Source organism: Giraffa tippelskirchi, chromosome 4 (genome assembly GCF_054371585.1).
Source record: "Giraffa tippelskirchi isolate mGirTip1 chromosome 4, T2T-mGirTip1v1.2.pri, whole genome shotgun sequence".
NCBI lineage: Eukaryota > Metazoa > Chordata > Mammalia > Artiodactyla > Giraffidae > Giraffa > Giraffa tippelskirchi.
The window spans coordinates 158,805,802-158,826,508 of NC_137278.1; the positions used below are offsets into that span (position 1 = coordinate 158,805,802).

The 20,707-nt window shown below is 35.0% G+C and overlaps 1 protein-coding gene across 6 annotated transcripts in view; it reads left to right on the forward strand.

Annotated features, from left to right (window-relative positions):
- Positions 1-20,707, forward strand: part of NEDD1 (NEDD1 gamma-tubulin ring complex targeting factor) — a 45,811-nt gene that overhangs the window by 12,366 nt on the left and 12,738 nt on the right. For all 6 annotated transcript variants that reach the window (XM_081595354.1, XM_081595352.1, XM_081595356.1 and 3 more), the window contains 6 exons: positions 360-500; positions 10,274-10,503; positions 14,025-14,226; positions 14,612-14,807; positions 17,842-17,970; positions 20,422-20,469. In XM_081595354.1, coding sequence (XP_081451480.1) covers positions 360-500; positions 10,274-10,503; positions 14,025-14,226; positions 14,612-14,807; positions 17,842-17,970; positions 20,422-20,469 — 946 coding nt within the window. The remainder of the gene's footprint in view (positions 1-359; positions 501-10,273; positions 10,504-14,024; positions 14,227-14,611; positions 14,808-17,841; positions 17,971-20,421; positions 20,470-20,707) is intronic.

The window sequence follows — 20,707 nt, forward strand, 5'->3', positions numbered from 1 at the left end:
CTCAAGGGCAGGGACTCTCATAATAGTCAACTTGCAATAAATGTTACTTGTCAGTGGAAGTGAATTCTTTAATGTAGGCATAATGCCATTTAGAAAATTACCTTTCCTTTTTGTCTCTTGTTTCATAGTGCCTGATCATTATTATGGTTATGAAAAATAAATCTTTGTTCCCTGAAAAGACTTGGTGCTGATCAGATAGTTTACTACTCATTTGAGTACTTTTTTTTTTTAGATTATTTTGAGGAAAATGTTAAAGCAAATATTAGATTGACAAATATATAATGTTTACCAAAAAACATGAAAAATATGCTATTTGAAGGTTGTGTGGCACTCTATTTACTGTCATTTCTTTCATTCAGGATCATAAGGATGAAGTAACTTGTGTAACATATAATTGGAATGACTGCTACATTGCTTCTGGATCTCTCAGTGGTGAAATTATTTTGCACAGTGTAACCACTAATTTATCTAGTACTCCTTTTGGTCATGGTAATAACCAGGTACAGTATGGGTTTATTCAAAATAAGGGTGATAAGAGATTTTTAATTATCTTACATAAGGCAATGAATTTAAGTTTTTAAACTTAAGTATTTAAAATTTGCACTTAGCGTGCTTGAAAAACTTACAGGTAGCTATTTTTTAATGGTAGTATTTAAAAACTGGTATATATTAGATGATGGAACTTATATGAGTTTAGTTATGCTTTGAACAGTCACATGCTCCTAGAACTTAACTACAGATAAAAAACACAAATAATTATTAATAGATTAAGCCTAAAACATGGATATTAATCTATGACATTACAATTACAGAAGTGTCGCATAACTTAAACTATGTCAGCTACAAGACATACTTATGTTCATAAATACTCTGATGGACATGGAGTATTTGTTTTTAGGCACAGGGCAAATTGAGTTTTCATTTTCGTTTGTTTCAAGTATGTGATAGTTAAAGTATCAAGGCATGTTTATGTATTTCAGGTTAATACAGGAGTATTTAAGGAAATACTTTATAAATGACTTTTATAAAGCAAAATTAGTCAGTCACTGAATATTTCTTTATAAAAAAATTAGTCTATAAAATTCTTAAAAGAATAAATTTAGTTTCTCAAGAAATCTAGTTCTTGACTGACTTTCCATGAAATTATCCATAGGAATTTCCCATAAGATGCAACTTCTTTTAATCTTACTTTTTATTGTAATCACTTTGGCCGTAAGTATTTTTAGGTAAAAAATATGAGAGCACTCCAGTTTTGAAAAGCCTTAAAATCATTTTTTGAGCAGTTTATGTTTAGTGTTCAAGGAAAATTTAACGAGTATTAAAAATATACAGAAAAAAGTCTTTTCTCAGATTTTATATATGTTGAGGTAATAGAGATACAAATGATTAGGTTTCTGAGAAAGTGAGAGATTGTTGAGAAACAATCTTATGATCATTCAGAACAGAGAAAAAACTATCTGATTGGGAATAACAGAGAGAAAATTGAAGAAGGGACAATGTCAGCTGGGTCTAAGGCTCGGTCTAAGGGTTTTGCTTTGTTTTACTACTGTATAATTTGATTCTGCCGTGTACTAGGTTTAGCTTTTTGCATGTCCACATAGTAGTTGGAACTGTGTCTTGTTTCCTTGTCCTCAGCTGTTGTCTTTGTGCCTTACGTGGAAAAGATCTTCAGTAAATATGTGAATGGATGAACACATTTAAAGATAAAGATTTTAATACACTAATAAAGAACTTTGGGAGAGGAGTATTTTATTTGGAGGAAATCATACAAACAAAAATAAAGAGAAAGGAAAGTGTATGGGTTTTATGTAGAGCTAATGCGAGAAAAAGAAAAGTAAGTAGGAGCTAATGTTGATATGGGACTTTGAATGCCAGACCGAAGGCTTGGCTGTTATTTTGGAAGACATTTAGGGAACTAGTCAGAATATTTTGATTAGTTGAATGTCAGAACCATAGAATCCTTGAACTGAAAAAAGCTTTTAGAGGTAATCTCATTTTCTGCATTTTATGGATGAGGATAAGTGATTTACCACAGAGAATGATTAATATGGCCATAAAGATAGGAAGTAATATTTTGTTTTTGTAATTTTTTGGTTATTTTTATTATAACTGAGACATAAAACCTAAGCCCATAGATATTGGAACTATTGGAAAAAAAAATCTAGTGTTCAAATAGACGACTTGCTTTTTAAAGAAACAGAGTAGTCTTCTCCTTCCTCTTCTGCTTCTTTCATCTCCTTCCTCCTCTCCTTCCTCTTTTCTTTCTTCTTTTCCTTCCCCTCCCCCTTCCCTTCTTCCTCTTCTCCCTCCCCCAACTTCCCTTCTCCTCTTCTTCCTTCTTTCTCCTCTTTCTCTTTTTCTCTTCCTCTTCTTTGGAAAAGTGAAAGTGAAGTCACTCAGTCATGTCTGACTCTTTGAGACCCCGTGAACTGTAGCCTACCAGGCTCCTCTATCCACGTGATTCTCCAGGCAAGAATACTGGGGTGGGTTGCCATTTCCTTCTCCAGGGGATCTTCCCGACCCAGGGATCGAACCCAAGTCTCCTGCATTGCAGGCAGACGCTTTACCCTCTGAGCCATCAGGGAAGCCTGAAGCATGATATATTAGAAGCATGAGAAGTTTAGATTTATAAATTCTGGGTTGACTTGTCAGTAACATAAATATTAGGTTAGATACTGCCATGTTTTTTCTTTAAGTTTTTACTGTATTTTACTGAGGAGTTTTGGTTATTGCTTTTGGCCTTATTCTCTGTAAAATATTAAAGTTTTAAAAATTGAGATATATATGAGATACATGCAATAAAGTACATATATCTTAAATATACAGCTTGATGAATTTTTGTACGTGCATACACCTGTGGAACTACATACTACCAAAATCAAGATACAGAACATTTCTGGCATACCATAGGTCTCCCTCTTAACCCTTTCCAGTCACTACCTCATATTTCTTAAAGGAATGGTATGTGTCTGGTTTCTTCTGGTCTTCATTATGTTTGTTGCATGGAATAGTAGTTTATACTGCTTTAACTCCTGTGAAGTGTTCCATTATAAGGATATACCACCATTTATCCATTCTACTATTGATGGACATATGAGCTGTTTCTTATTTGTATCTATTGTGAGAAAGCTACTATGAATATTCTCATATGAGTCTTTGTGGATATATATTTTCATTCCTCTTGAGTAAATACTCAGGGGTGAATTTGCTGGGTCTTAGGGTAGGCATTAAGTTTTACTTTGTTAAAAATTGTCAAAAAGTTTGTACAGTGCTTGTGCCATTGTATATGTCTATAAGCAATGTATGTGAGATCCAGCTGTTCCACGTTTTTGCTCATGTCAAGTATTGTCTAGGTCATTCACTTCAGCCACTTTGATGGTTGTGTAATTGTATCTCATGGTGGGTGTAATTTGCATTTCTCTGTTGAATGAGTTGGGCACATTTTTGTATACTTCTTTTGTGAAGTGGCTATTCAAGTCTGTTCTTTTTTGTTTGGGGTTGTGTTTTTCTGATTGATTTATAGTTTATTCTGTTTTCCAGATGGAGTCATCCTTTGGATATACATGTTGCATATGTCTTCTTTTTTAGCCTATGGCTTTCCTTTTCACTCTTAATGCCTTTAAAAAATGAACAGAAGTTCTTAAATTTATGTCTATTATGCTCCATTTCAAAGTAGTTTTTGTGTGTGGTGTGAGATGGGATTCATCTTTCCATACAGGTATATGATTATGCCAGCATTATTTATTGCAAAGACAATTTGACTGCCACTGGGGTGAGTGTAGGTGATGAGAGGGTTTGGAGAACATTCCAGGTAGAGGTTATCACCTTTATAGAATTCTTACCACCATTTATTGTGTTTAAAGTACAGTAATTGTCACTTTATATGTATTTCTCACTTATTCTTTGCTGCTCACTTCTGAGGTATAGGTTATTCTCATTTTAAGAATGAGAAAACTGAGATTCCAGGACTTTGAGATCACAAGATTCTTAGTTGACTGACTTGAAGATCAACTCTTGAAGAGTGGTAGCATTGTTTCCTTTTGGATCTTTTTCTGGCTCGGGGGCAGCTAAATGTGTAAGTATTTGAGGATCCAAAGCTTCAGGAAACTTTGCAGCATTCTCTTGTCACTTCGTACAGGAGTCCAAAATTTTGTTATCTCTTCTTCACATAAAAGAAATATATTTTAAAATGCTAGGTAGCAGGTTACCGCATTGTTGATTTTCAAAGGATTTTCATTGATGACTTTGCATGGCAGACCTGAATTTATCTTCTAGTTTAGGAAGACAGTAATGCTGAAAGCTTATCTCTTATCTCAGTTCATCCTGTCAGATGAACTGCAGCCTAGATTTTTCATGTTCCCACTGCCTCCTGCTCGGGCAGTTGGCCTCTCTGTGAGCTTTTTTGGGTATAGCTTTATGTTGTAAATCCCACATTTATTTGGAGGGCTAGCTCTGTGAGCCTGGGCAAGTGACTTAACTCTCAAGCCTCCTCTTCCTTAACTGTCAAGTGAGAATGAAAATATACTTTCAACAAGGTTTTTGTTTTGTTGTTTTTAGGCCTAAATGAGATGCTAATATAGTTCCTAATATGTGATAGGAGGTCAGGGAGCTTTTGATAAATAATCATATTAATTTATTAAAATAGTTTTGTGATTAACTTCTACAAACTGGTTTCTGTCTTTAGGTTTAATGCATTCCCTCCAGATTAACCAGTTGTAACTTGACCTCAGTAATCATAATTTGTGTTTTAGAGCAATGTAGAGTAAGGAGAGCGTTAAGAAGGTGAAGAAATCAAACTGGAGCAATTTGTTTTTTTTTTCTTTTTTCCTGGAACAAATGTTTATATATTTTTCGTATACTATATTATTTCATTTTTCTCTACACCATTAAAGCAGAGTGCCTGGGCTCTCTGTAAATACCAGTTGGTCTCTATGTATGTAAGTATGCAGTCTGTTTTCTTAGTGAAGAAAGTCAAAGTTATGATTCTGCATATTTACATTTCCATTTTGCAGGCAGCATAATTGAAATCTGTGGAGTTTTTAAAATTGATTCCTCAAAATTCATTTAAGATTTCAAGTATATTAAATACTCATTTTAGGCATTCAAACAATGTTCATAAAAATTTCAACTCTAAAAATTGACATAATCCAGTTCCAGTATACTGTCATCCAGGCAAGTTCCTATGCTGATCAGTTTTACTATAGGGTTTGGGTTATTGAGAAAAATAGTAGGTAGGGCACATCTAATGATTAAATTAAAAATTTCTAATTTTGTTTCTATGAGCCATCAAGAATTTGAAAACTTTAAAAATCATCAAATTGATTTCTTAGCAAAAGTGACAAAACCACGGAGTCTCACTGAGTCTTTATACTGAATTTCATATTAGAAATGAGATTGCCTGAATATATTTAGAATCTTACTTTGAATTGTCTGAGCTGAATTGAAGCTATTAGTTTTCTGTGGATTGCAGTATCTATCTGCAGGGGCAAAAAGCCTTACTGCTTCTGCAGAGCTGCCAGGGCTGACACACTCCTTAGATTGTAATTGCAAGTCACTATTTGGCAAGTTCAGCAGCTTAGGCTCACCAATAGGTTAACCTGTGTTGCCTTTCTCAGACTGCAGCCTTTTTGAAAGCAGTATTGATTCCTTAGATTTAAAAGTGATCTTTAAATGTAATGTCTGTGAGATTTTAAATATAACATTTTCAGTATATGTTAAATAAGTCCATTTTCTTCAGTGAAATTTTTGACATTTTAAGTATAGATTCTATAAATATTAATAAGCATTTTGAGTATGTGTGTTAGTCACTCAGTCGTGTCCGACTCTTTGCGACCCCATGGACTGTAGCCCACCAGGCTCCTTTGTCCATGGGATTCTCCAGGCAAGAATACTGGAGTGGGTTGCCATTTCCTTCTCCATTTTGAGTATAGAGATCTGGTAAATAATTTTTAGTTACATTTTAAAAATAATTATTTTATCAAGAATGAGTTTAATTCCAGTTTGGTTGACTTGGTTGACTGGTTTTGTTTATACCTGAACTGTGACACTCAAGAAGTTTGACTTACCACAAAGCTTTGTATCTAGAGTAGTGGTTTCCTTTATGTTATATGGGGACATTGGTATACAGTTGTGTATTATATAAAACGTCCTTGATTATCTCAATATATTTCCTTAGCATTCGTACACTTTTCTAGCCTTTATATAATGTTTTTGAGCAGTTTTGTGATTGACATGTTGGTGTAAAATAAACTTCCTTATCTTTATATATTGCTTCTTAAAGTATTATTTTGTCCTTTGGTTTTTCTCTTCTAAATATTCTTTAATAGGAAGTGATTTGAAGAATGTTTTCTTGCAGTTTATCTGTATAGCTCTGTCTTCCTTCCATAAATTTATAATTGTTCCATTGGTCCAGTCTTCTGCTTTTTCTTATTAGTGTTCTATCCTAGGTATTCTCATATTTCTAGTCTTCACAATTACAATTTTTAGTGGCTATATAATATTCCATTGTTCAAATGCCACGGTTTATTTAGATAATCCTATACTTTAGGTATTTTTTGAATTTTTATAATCACAGTGAATAACAGATGTTAATACTATTTCCATAGTATATGTTTTCTGATTTTAACTTTTTCTTTGAGATTAAAAATTCTCTTTCAGTGTAACTCTGTTGCAGGCTCACATTTTCTTTCCTTGAAGAGTTAAAATGTGTTATTATCATTTTTGGTCTCAAATGTTTGATCGTAATTTAAGTATTTTTTTCCTTATAAGTTACTTGTTCCTTTTCCTGTATGTGCAGAGGATTATTTTTCCTTTAAAATCCAGTAATTCTACTAGATTGTGTCCTGGTGTTGGTTATTCTGTATTGCTATTCTTAGGTACATTGTATGATCAGTTAATATGTAATTTCAAATCTCTTTTTCTTTCAGGGAGTTTTCTTGAATTACAGTTTTTAGTATTTGATATTTTCTTTATCTTTGTTTTTTCTTTGTTGAATCTGCTTCAGTGATTTACTACTTTCATATCATTTTTAACTTTTTTCTTTATTTTTGATTTTTAAAAATTCTTTCCTTTTGACCTATCTTTAAGGTATTATTTGTTATATTTATTCTTTTTGTATTCGTTACACATTTACATTTCTTTTTTTTTTTAGCCTTCATTTTTAAAAGGATTAAAATTTCTAATTCTTTTCCAAGTTCTGACATCTCATTTTTGAGTTTTCTAATTCTGATTTACATTTTTTTTTAATGTCTTGTATCATTTTACTGTCTTTTTGGGCATCTGTTGAGAATGTCTTCTTTCTTGTTCTCTTTGTTCTCATAATAACTTTGTCTGGGGTTCATCTGTGAAGTCAGTTTCCCTTAACCCCACAACAGAGATGGAGTTTGGAGGGTAACTCTTCTGAGATTGCTTGGTTTTGTTCTGCTCCTGGACTTGTATGTGGATTTTCACTTTCCTTCAACTCTCTTGGCTCCAACCTGTTCAGGTTTGTTTTCACTGCTAACAGTGTCTCCTCAGTATGGAGCCCTGACCTGGGAAGGAGATGCCTTGGCTGGACAGTTTTGGGGGTGTTCTAGCCCTTCAGACCTTTCTGCAAACTTCTTGGACAGAACTACTAATGCTGATTCTGTGGATATTCCTGGTTTAGCTGATATTGTCAGATTGGCCACCATACTTTCCTGTGGATATTTTTGGCTACGTGGGGCTTTTCCTGTTCTCAAATCTTTCTCAGCCCCTATAATTTCCCTCTGCTTCCTCCTTCACAGATACTAACAATATGAAGGACTATGGCTGTTAAAAGTTTGATCTACTAGTGTATTTTGGGGCTCATGGGGATACCTGAAATGGTCTAGTTTTATTGCAAGTATTGTTCATGGGGTTTTAGTTTTGCTATCTGGTTTGCTATCTGTAACATATACACACTCACACGTTATACTCACAATCTGTGCTGGGATTCCCAAGACCAGGTTTGATGATTCACTGAGAGGACTCACAGGACTCAGTGTAGAAAGATGGTGTTCATGGCTATGATCTATTATAATGGAAGGATACAAAGCACATCAGCAAAGGGAAAAAGGTGCATAGGGTGAAGTCCCAAGGAAACCAGGCATGAGCTTACAAGAGTCTTCTCTCAGTGGAGTAGATGTATTTAATTTTTCCAGCATCAAATTGTGACAGCATGTATGGAACATGGTTTACCAGGGAAGCTTTTAAGAGACTGATTGGCCAGGGACTTTGTTAGAGGCTGGTTATCTTGACATCCTCTGCCTAGCATGTACTGAAATTCCAAATTCTAATGAGGAAAGCAGGTGTTCACCCATGGTTCAGTCATAAACCATATCTTTTGCACAAACAGTTTAGGCACAGTGAGCCACTGTCTTCAGTTAGGGTGGTGGGAACCCCCCAAAAATCCAAGTTTGAAGACTCCAGCCAAGGGCCAATCTTGAAAGCAGGACTTAATAAGGATAAGCAGTCTTAGGCCTGCTTGTGCACACACACACACACACACACACACACAAATGGAGGGATTTAGGGAGATTGAAAAACTCTGCCACGGTCGTAACCTCTATCTTCTCAGAGTCCTCCAGTTACAAGGACTTTAGGCAAGACAGAATTATGTTCAAATTTCCGGCTTTGAAGAAGTTATTGCTGCAGTGGTATGAAGGGTAGACAGCAAGCCACTGAGAATGGAAATAGGCAGTAGCTCAGGTGACAGATGATTGGTACTTGAAAGAAGACAAGCGAGTGAAGAAGAGGGAGGAATGGAGTTGAAGGGATACTGTATATATTAATATATGTATAAATATATTAATATATACTGTATATATATTAATATTTATGAGTATTTGTATGTGTATAAAAGGCTTTCCCGGTGGCTCAGCGGAAAAGAATCCTTCTGCTAATGCAGGAGACATGGGTTCAATCCCTGATCCAGGAAGATCCCCTGGAGAAGGAAATGGCAACCCACTCCAGTATTCTTGCCAGGGAAATTCCATGGACAGAGGAGCTTGGTGGGCTATAGTCCATGTGGTTGCAAAGAGTCAGATACAACTTAGCGATTAAACAACAACAACATAGTAATTATCTTACCTTAGGTGTCAGGTTGCAAATACTCAGTTTCCTTAAACAGAATTTGTGTTATGTTATTCTTACATATTTTTTGTTGTTGTTGATGGCTAATACTTATTGTTTTGAATCATCTTAGAAATAGAATATGAGTTTTTAATATGTAAAAGCTAGTGGAATCTAAATTTCAAATTTTATGTCTTTTTGAAGTGTGTTAGATTAGATAGAACAAACAAAAAGCCTTCAGGTTTGACTTTTGTTCTGTTGCAGTTTTATCTGGGACCTGTGTGTGTAGGTGATAACTGCCAACTATGATTCATTCAATCATTCATTGCTTCCCTTGAGACTATAAATAAAAGTGTCTTGTAGCTAGTTTCCCAATCTTGTGGATTCTGCTTAATATTGATTTCTGTACTTTTATTTTGCTTAAATGTAAAAAATCAGGTGATTGTGAAATATTTAATTCTCAGCACAATAAATGATAGTATCAGCCAAGTTAGAAAGTAACATTTCAGTAAAAGTGGATAAAATTCATCCACTTTCAGTCTCAGAAGACCTGCTTACTCAAACTGGATCTTTATTTATTCTTGTCCAGCAGAAACTGGAAAAAATGCCTCCACTGCCTCCAGAGATGAGTGTTTTAGAGAAAGGCTAGCGTTGCCCTCAGGCCAATGCTTTTGAAAGAATGGTAGAGTCTAGAGTGTTGCCAATTCCCCCTTTATATTTAGTTAATTTTTTATTGTGCTTCCACTGTTGCGCTGCCAGCACATCAGATTCAAAGAAATATATTCAAATATCAAAAATATATATTGAAAACAAATACAGACTGTTATTACTTATTCTCTACCGGTGTTCCCTTATGCTTATTCATGATCTGACTGTGACTGGGTCTTTTATTTAGGTGGAATGTTCTAATCCTGATGAATTAATATAGTTTATCTCAATATATTGTATTTTTCTTCTGTAAAAGAGGTAACTCTACTCTGATATAATAAAATCATGAGTACTGTTCAGTTACTAGAATTAGGATCTTATAGCCCGCTAAATGATTTTATGGTTGTCCTGATTATGAAACCTGTCATGCCATAAACCAGAGAAGTTCTGAATCCCTTGTGAATAATATGGTTGATATTTGGCCATTATTTATACCTTATATAAAATGTTCTTATGTATGCTTGCTATTACATAAAATTTATTTTTATTTTCCTAGTCTGTTCGGCACTTGAAGTACTCCTCATTTAAGAAATCACTCCTGGGCAGTGTTTCAGATAATGGAATAGTAACTCTCTGGGATGTGAATAGTCAGAGTCCATACCACAACTTTGACAGTACACATAAAGCTCCAGCTTCAGGCATCTGTTTTTCTCCTGTCAATGAACTGCTATTTGTAACTGTGGGCTTAGATAAACGAATCATTCTCTATGACACTTCAAGTAAGAAGTAAGTATAACATGCTCATTTCTTAATTTAGTAACAAATAATTATTTCACTAATAGCCATATTTGTGATTTGCATAGACCTCTGATGAATGTTAAAAGACCTAGAGATTATATATTTGTTGTCTAACAAGGTAAAATCTTCTCTTTTTCTTCCCATGTGCAGAAAGAACTTGATGAGATGTGGGTGTTCTTTAGAGTACTTCTGGGTGATGAATGTTGAGGGGTGGCATGTTGATGATTTCATATCTTTATTTTAGCATGCACGCCATGTTATTCTCTTCAGAATACAACTAAATTGGTGTATTTTTAAAGCAACATGATTAATTTGCTTTAAAATTACTTCAGTGTCTAGAGTAGGGTTTCTAAGCCTTGGCATTTTGGGCTGGATGAGTCTTGGTTGTGGGGAGCTGTCTTGAGCTTTGTGGGTTATTCAGTACCTTCCTTGGCCCCTACTTACTATTAGGTTGGTGAAAAAGTAATTGTGGTTTTACACTTGAAATTTTCCATTTGATATTGAAATATATTCTCAAATAAATGTGGTTATGTTGTTGTTGTTCAGGCGTTCAATTGTGTCCAACTCTGCAACCCCATGGACTGCGGCATGCCAGTCTTCACCCTCCTTCACAATCTCCTGGAGTTTGCTCAAACTCATGTCCGTTGAGTCTATGATGCCATCCAACATCTCCTCCTCTGTTGTCCTCTTCTCCTACTGCCTTCAATCTTTCCCAGCATCAGGGTCTTTTCTAATAAGTCAGCTCTTTGCATCAGGTGGCCAGAGTTTTGGAGCTTATGTTATAGATCATTTTAATGTACATTTACCACTTTGTTTTTTTGCTAATACTTATTACTTGCTGTTTTTTTTTTTTAATGTTATTTATTTTTATTTATTTATTTGACTTTGCCAGGTCTTAGTTGCAGCATGTGAGATCTAGTTCCCTGACCAGGGATCAAAACCCTGCCCCCTGCATTAGGAGCATGATGTCTTAGCCACTAGACCACCAGGGAAGTCCCTGCTGTTTATTTTATATTTATTTTAGACTATGGAAATAATGTTGGGCTTCCTTGGTGGCTCAGGTGGTAAAGAATCTGCCTGCAATGCAGGAGACCTGGGTTCGATCCCTGGATTGAGAAGGTCTCCTGGAGAAGGGAATGGCTACTCACTTTAGTATTCTTGCCTGGAGAATTGCATGGACAGAGGAGCCTGGTGGGCTACAGTCCATGGGGTTGCAAAGAGTTGGACTTGACTGAGTGACTAACACTTTTACACTTTACATGGAAATGATGTTAGACAAAAAGCAAATTTGAGTGATTTTCTTATTTGAGTTTAAAATGGGTCATAAAGCATCAGAGACGACTCACAACATCAGCAATGCATTTGGCTCAGGAACTGCTAACAAATATACAGTGCAGTGGTGGTTCAAGAAGTTTTGCAAAGGAGACGAGAGCCTTGAAGACTGAGGAGCGTAGTGGCCAGCCATCAGAAGTTGACAACGATCAACTGAGAGCATCACTGAAGCTAATCCTCTTACAACTACCTGAGAAGTTGCCAAAGAATTCAGTGTTGACTATTCTATGATTGTTCGACATTTAAAGCAAATTGGAAAGGTGAAAAAGCTTGGTAAGTGGGTGCCTCATGAGCTGACCGAAAATTTAAAAAATCATTTTGAAGTGTCATCTTCTCTTTCTCTATGCAACAGCAACAAACCATTTCTTGTTTGGATAGTGATGTGCAATGAAAAGTGGATTTTATACAACAACCAGTGATGACCAGCTCAGTGGTTGGACCAAGAGGAAGCTCGAAAGCATTTCTCAAAGCCAAACTTGCACCAAAAAAGGTCATGGTCACTATTTGGTGGTCCAAATCCACTACAGCTTTCTGAATCCTAGTGAAACCATTACATCTGAGAAGTATGCTCAGCAAATCAATGAGATGCACCAAAAACTGCAATGCCTGCAGCCCACATTGGTCAACAGAATGGGCCCAATTCTCCATGGCAACACCCCACCACACGTCACACAACCAACGGTTCATAAGTTGAACGAATCGGGTTACAAAGTTTTGCCTCATCTGCCATATTTGCCTGACCTCTCGCCTACTGAATACCACTTCTTCAATCATCTTGATAACTTTTTGCAGGGAAAACGCTTCCACAACCAGCAGAATGCAGAAATTGCTTTCCAAGAGTTCGTTGAATCCTGAAGCATAGATTTTTATGCCCCAGGGATAAAGTTATTTGTTGTTGGCAAAAATGGGTTGATTGTAATGGTTTCTATTTTGATTTAAAAAAAGGTGTGTTTGAGCCTAGTTACAATGATTTAAAAATCACTGTCTGAAACCACAGTTACATTGGCACCCACCTAATAGATGTTAATAGTACTCCTTAAATTAGCAAAGGTAGCAAAATTACCTCCAGTTGAGAACCCCTAATATAGTGCTAAAGGGTATGTAATTCTCTGAGTAGCTAGGGCTGTTATGCCTTTTTGTCTTTCTTGCAGTTATAAGTGTGCTTGGTTAGCTTAAAAAAAACAAACAAACAAAAGCTTCAGGAGTGCTGGAGGTATATTCAAGACACCTACCAGTATCTGAAGATCATGTGAAGAGAAGTAGAAATAATGTAATAATACTACTAAGGAAGGACCTACTGTAAGCCCCTTTTTTAAGTTTACTGTAACTTATTTCACTCTTTTCATTTTTATTTTCCTTATTCTTTGTTATTCTTTTATTTTGAGCTAATTTACTGAGAGCCCTAACAGTAAGCCATTACTCTCATATACCAGACACCCCAGCAAGGAGCTCAGCTTAGCTTCCAGCAGAGTTAAGCCTCATGAGTTCTAGCTTTTGGGTTAAGAGATACAGAACTAAGAGCAAAGTAGCAGCTGCTTCCTTGTCAAAGGTCACAGCCTCTTGAGGCCCAAGCAGGTCCCTAAATGGAAAGGATATACTTAGAGCCTCCCTAACCCAGAGGCTGTGTGTGTGTGTGTGTGTGTGTGTCTGTGTGTGTGTGTGTGTGTGTCTGTGTGTGTGTGTGTGTGTGTGTGTGTGTGTGTGTGTGTGTGTGTGTGTGTTATTCACTCAGTCATGTCTGACTCTGTGTGACCCCAAGAACTATAGCCCACCAGCCTCCTCTGTTCATGGAATTCTCCAGGCAAGAATACTGAAGTGGGTTGCCATTCCCTTCTCCAGAACCCTGAAGCTATAGAGCCCTTACTTGTGGATCCATATTCACTGCCAAAATAATAATTACTCAAGAAATAGGTCCTGTTTCTAGAAAGTATTGACTGTATCTGTTAGAAGTGAATAGAAAAATAGGATGGAGTGCTTAGCAGTTCCTTATATTAGAAATGTCTTTAGGTCTAATTCTAAACTTCTGCTTTAAGCAGGTATTTGAGATGGATATTCTACGTAAATAACTTTGCTGAATTCCAAGTAACTTTGGTTTTTGTTTACAGTTATTTATATGTTGTATAGGCTTATATGCATACATCTACATATCTATATATACTTTGCTGTCCTTTCCAAAGGCTCGTGAAAACTTTAGTGGCTGATGCTCCTCTGACTGCGGTGGATTTCATGCCTGATGGTGCCACTTTGGCTATTGGATCCTCCCGTGGGAAAATATATCAATATGATTTAAGGATGCTGAAATCACCAATTAAAACCATCAGTGCACATAAGACATCTGTGCAATGTATAGCATTTCAGTACTCCACTGTTCTTTCTAAGGTAAGATATTTTCTTTTCAGCATTTTTTGATTGTACTAAATAAATCTAGATCAGAGTATAGAAATCATATGTTGTCAATTACACACAGTGTACTTTTGCTTCATAATCATTTATTATCAAAACATTTTTAATTTTAGTATAAATCCTTTTGATACTTAGTTTTAAAACTTTTATTTATTTATTTTTTTGTACTTTTCACAATTCTCTCTTTTTAAAACTATAAAAGGCTTTTATGGTTCAGAGGGACACTCTCACATCCATCAGCGAGCTTAAGATTTCTAAGGGAAAAAAATACTTTTTAAATGAATAGGGAATTTATAAAATATTAATGTGTAGTATGGAGCATTAGAAACCTGAGCTTTTTACATATTCCATTACATTTCAGTCAGGTTTGAATAAGGGCTGTTCAAATAAGCCCACAGCTGTGAACAAACGCACTGTTAATGTGAGCTCTGGTGGGGGAGGAGCCCAGAATCCTGGAGTGGTCAGAGAAGCAGCCACCACATCCATTGCCACAGTTCTGCCCCAGCCCACGGCAGCTGCTGTGGGGAAGGGAACAGTTGCTCCTCAAGACAAAGCAGGTAACTGTTGCTTATACATAGTATTTGGAGTTCCAATCCTGTCTCTTCACCAAATGAATGTCGTTATCACTTTTCTCAAGAACCTAGAATTTCAATTCACTTAAGGACTTGGGTAAAATTATTAGTAGATAGTGAAAATTGAAAAAGGGATAAGTTCCACTGTAGCTCTAACTTTTTAAAAAAATTAATGAAAGATTCTTCACTTATTCTGTTTAGCTGAAGTTCTGTTTTAAGAAATATTATCTTAAAAGCAGAATAATGACCATTCAGAAGTACTGCTATGGACTAGATGACTTTTCATTGCATCTTTAGCTGAATCAATAGAGAATATGAAACTTTGATGCTTTCATTATGATTTGATCTCTTAGTTATAAAAAAAAAGCTATTAATGGCTCTTTTACTTCATATTTCAAAATGGAAAGTAAATCAGGTGGTAAAATGAATATATTTAAGTGCTGAATAGTGCCTGGTACATATTAAGCAGTACATTTGTCATTTGTTAAATAAAAGTGAATGAAAATGTTGCAATTTTTAAATAATTTCTATTCTGATAATCTTATCAGTTCTTAAATAAGAGTTCATTTAGACTTTGTAAAGGTATAATGTGGTGATAAGCTTCCCCATACTTCTTGTAGAAAATACTCTTCGCCTACAATAAATAATTCCCTAAATTCCTGAAAGCCTTTTTGTTTTTATTTTAAGAAATTATGCTATACTCTCAACTTTCAACATATTTTTTAAAGTCTGCATGATATACCAGTATGTCCCCAAAGTACTCTTATCAGAATTGAACGTACTCATGTCTTTTTTAATTTTCAGGATAAGTACTTAACTTGAACACAAATGCTTGTTGGTGCTTTTTCAGTTTAGTATGAGCTAACTATTTCCAAGTATAAGCAAAACTTTAATTTGTTAGTCTTAATAGTGTGGAATAGTTTCTTTAAACAAATAGTAAGTATATTCACTATAAATTATCTGTGAATATCTGTATCATCCTTACATAAAAATCATTATAAATTATATAGCAAATAATAAGTTTCTTATTTAAGAACTTCTAGGAATGAATACTATTACTGTCTCTTTAAAAGAAGAAATGTTGCATTAACTATATTATGAGAACTGGCATTTTTCAAAATTATTATTTTATTCATAATTTTCAAAAATTAAACAAAGATTTTGTCATTTATTGTAAGCTTGCTGAAGTCTCAGTGTCTTTAATTTTTAATAAGGAAGATTATATGTAACAATGACAACACGAATTAGATATGCAAGACTTTGGTCTGCAGGGCCATTATTTAATGATAATTCTTGACTGATTAGCAGTTTCAGGCAAAATGAATGCTTACTGTGTACTCCCAAAGAGTTAGAAGTTTGTGTTTATTAATTTTATTTTAAAATAATCGCAGACTTACAGAAAAGTGTGAATAACACTGCAAAGAACTCTTGGGCTCTGGTATGTCCTTTAGCAGATTCATCATTTTGTAAACTCTGCCGCATTTGCTTCATTATCTTCCCTCTCTCAGCTCACACACACAGGTATACGTTTTTCCCCCCTCAGAAGCATTGAGAATATATTCGGCTTCGGTCTTAGAACTGTCACCTTCCTACCTGGATGATGCTAGGCAGTTTTCTTAACCACTCGTTAGAGTCTCATTTTTCTCTTCCATAGATAATATTTAGCATTTAGAGTTATTGTGAAAATTGGAGAAGATGTATCAAAAGTGCCTGGTGGATGTAGGTACCCAATAAATTATAATGTTGTTAATATTGTCATTATGATCATTATTGTTACTATTACTTTAAGCATCATGTAAAATAAATTTAAAATTTGAAAAAAGTTCATATGGCTTTCTACTGAAGGTGTCCTAATTTAGTTATTGAAAACAACCTCTGCAGGCTTGTTGCTAGTGCTGTTTTTCAGTAGGGAACAGCCATTTAAGAAGTGAAAAATTAGACTTTCACACTACTTTCAAATGATACCAAGCTTCTATTTCATAAAGTTCCAGAGGCTAGAGTTACTCATTAAAACATGTTGAGGACCTAGGAAAAGGAGAGGAAATTTCCTCTGTATGACCATTTGTACTCGTGGTATAAACACCCTTCAGTGATGGTGATAAACAAATGATTGGTCATATTTTAACTTTCTATGAGCTTGCTATTAGGTTTATTTCATTAGCCAGGCTTGGACATTTTTTAATATTTTGAACAGAGCGAATCTTTGTTTTTATCCCAGGCTTTTTCAGGTTTCATTTGGGACCAAGATGGCAAATAAAACACCTTTAAAAACAAAAGGACAGAAATATGCTACCAATTCAAGTGCCAAGCTTTCATCAAAGTTCTTGATTCTCTAGAACTCAATCCTTGACCCAGAAATGAGCAAGAGGTTACTGAGCCTGCAGAATTCCTCTTATAACGCCTCCCCTAAAGTCATATTGAGAGAGAAAGCCAACTTTCTGCATGTCTGCGTGTCTCTATTGTTAGTCTACTGTACTGATCCTTATGAGTTTGGTATTCTGGTTTCCTTCCTGTCCAGAAGCTGTCCTAAGATTAGTGAAGGCCTTTAAGGTCAGTAATGCTAAGAGCAATGTTAGTTTCCCACTGTTAGTGAAGAAAAAGATAAAGAAGGGAAAAGAAGAGATCCATTCACTGCAAGTTGGGAAAGGGAACTAACATCATTTGAATACTGCTGCGTGTTTGGTGTTGTACTATATGCCTTAGAGACATTTTTTAATCATTGTAGATGATCCTGAGTCAGTCACTAACAAAAATAAGCTGTGCTCAGTATACTTTGTGTAAGAAAAATACATAAAGTATTTAGAAAAGTTCTATCAAAATAGATTTAAAAAGTGGTATTGTATAAATAAGTTAGTTGCTTTGAGGAGCCCTTCATTCCATGAAAATGATGGTTAACTGAGCTGTTGTTTAATTGTAGTATTACCAATGATATAGGTAAGACATTAGTTTTTAGTTCCTAGCTTCTCATGATAAACTTATTTAAATATAATACCTTATTTTTATATCCAATTTCTATAAGGTCTGCCTCGAAGCATAAACACCGATACTTTATCAAAGGAAACGGAGAGTGGGAAAAATCAGGATTTCTCCAGCTTTGATGATTCTGGAAAAAGTAGTTTAGGTGACATGTTCTCACCTGTCAGAGATGGTAAGTCTGTTCAGATCAGAGGATCATGTTCTTTTGCTCTGGTGGCCATAACGTTTTTATTTTGGCTAAAAGATGTGGATAATAGCTTCAGTCTCACGCTATTCATGACAGTTGCTGGTTTTCCCAGTCCCTGAGGTGGTATTTTTCCCTTTGCCCTGAGATTTCAGATGTTATCTTTCTAAAATATATGCTAATAGTTTTCACAAGGGAACCAAGCAAATAGCTCTCAAGTTAGCATTTTTAATTTGCACTGAAGTTTCTTGCAGGAAATTCTGCCTCCACAGACAGTCTTTGTATCTATTTCTAAGAAAGTCTGCCCCAAATCTTGGATATTTTGATAGGCAGAAAATATCTTCCTAACATAAAAAAAAAAATGTTTCTTTGATTATTAGGAACTGGTATTAAGTGTTTCATGGAGAAATATGGCTGGGGGTTAGATTGCCTCATCTTTTACACTAACTGTATGAAAGTACCCTCAACACACACACACACACACACACGCACACTCTCCATAGCTAGTAGGTGTTCACACACACACACGCACTCACCTCCTCTCTCCTTCTCTCCCCACGTCACTAGTAGGCATTGCCATTAAAAAGAAATAAGCCTAAAAAATAAAACAAAAAAACCTTTGCCAGTTTTTAAACAGAAACATTATGTATCATTGTTGTTCACTCTCTATGAACTAGGCACATAGTTTGGCTGTACTTTTTTCGGTGCTGATGTTCATACTGTTTTCTTTAATGGGATAGTCTCACTACTAACAGTTTTATCAACAGTATGGGGTAAATTTCTAGAGGATGATTTGGCAGACGTAAATATTTATACTTTTCGTCCTGTTAATTCCATTTCTATAAATTTACCTTAGAAGATGTTCAGAGAAACCCTCAGAGATTTGTGTTTACTGTTTATTTATAATAATGAAAAACAGGAGTGAATCTAAATGTCAGCAGCATCAGGGTGTTTAATTTATTATAGCCACTCATGATCTTATAAATTTAATATTTTACTTTAAAATTGTCTTTCAAAATTTTCTTCAACTAATTTCATAAATGGAAAGGATAAATATATATGTAATGGTACAGGATTATTGAGTGTCTTCTTCCTTACCCTGGCTTGAAAATGACTCCTTAAATTGCCCAAATTCCTACTTCTATCTAATAAAAGAGGAAGGATTCCTTTCTTTCAGAATGAAGAGAGGTCATACTACATAGTTGAGGGGTAAGGAGAGGAAAGATATGGGCAAAGCAGGTAGAAGTGGCTTGGGCTGGGGATCAGAAAGGTTTTGGAGTTTAGTACCCAACTGGGGAGCTTTGTTTATGAGAATCGTTGAAGTAGTTTTTTATTTGAATTTAATTTTTTAATTGAAGGGGCTTTTTGGAAGTGTTTGAGTTATAAATAAAATATTCTTTAATGGTGTTTGATGGTAAAGTACAGGATATAAACTCCCTTTTAATTGCTTTTGCTGTTTAAAAAAGATATGATTAGAATTTGAGCCATATGCCCTTCCGTTTATTAGAGTTTGATATTAATAAGAAAAAATGTGGATACTCTATATAGTACTGGTTTTCACTGTCAAGAGATTTGAATTTTAATCTCTAAGAGTCAATACTACTTAGGTAAAAGGCTTAATCTTTTTGTGCCTCAATTTCTTCATCTTTTAAATAATACTTTTGCTTTTGTTAGGAAAAAATGAGTAACTTCTAAAAATGTGTGTTGTATAATTACTAGACGTAATGCGCACATGCAGACAGAGATATGAATGGATGGAGATAGAGATGAAAGTCCTACTCATGTGATAATCATGTATGATAATTCATTGGCCATTTGAATTTCTGGGGAATTTTTAAATGACCTTTCCCCATTTTTATGTTAATCTATTAAAACTGAGATAAGCAGTTTTTGGTTCTAATTGATAAATGAATAATAGTATAGTATTGAAATATTCTTAAACATATTCTGTTATTGAAAAGATATTAATAAAACCTTATATTTTTAATTAATATTGTATTGTTTGCAAAATATTTTTACATTATTTCAGTTGATCCTTAAAACAATTTTCTGAGGTGGCCGGGGCATTGTCCCCATTATATAGGTGCAGAAACTGAAGCATAATTGTATTAAAGCCTTGTCCAAGGTCACAAAGCTGTTAAGTGGTATAGGCAGACCTGGATTACAGGTCTTTGGAGCCTTCTCCAGTGCTTTTTCTAGTATGCCTTGCTGTCTCATTAAATGACTCTATACCATAGAATTATCTTTTCATATTTGCTACTATGCATGAAGGTAAAAGAATGAAAAGAGAATTTTTAGGAGTACTAGCTTTACCTTCATTTAGATTTTTCTTCATAAAATCATTAGTCTCTGAACTCTTTAGGGAATGGATAGGAAGCCTAAATTGCTGTGGCTTCTTTTGCATTATTTTTTAAATTTTATTTTCTAATTTTATTATAGATGCTGTGGTTAACAAAGGAGGTGATGGGTCCATAGGCAAAGGAGATGGTAAGAACCGTTGAGAAGTATTTTTTAAAAAAATACTTAAAAGTGATTTTGTGTTATCTACTTCTGTGTAACAAATTACCCCAACATTTTGAAGCTTAAAAGAATATTTATCATCTCATAATTGTGGATTAAGAATCCAAGCATGGCTTAGCTGGATGCCTTTGGCTTCAAGTATCTCATGATGCTTTAACTAGGGTGTCAACAGGACTGCAGTCATCTCAGGGTATGACTGCGCAAG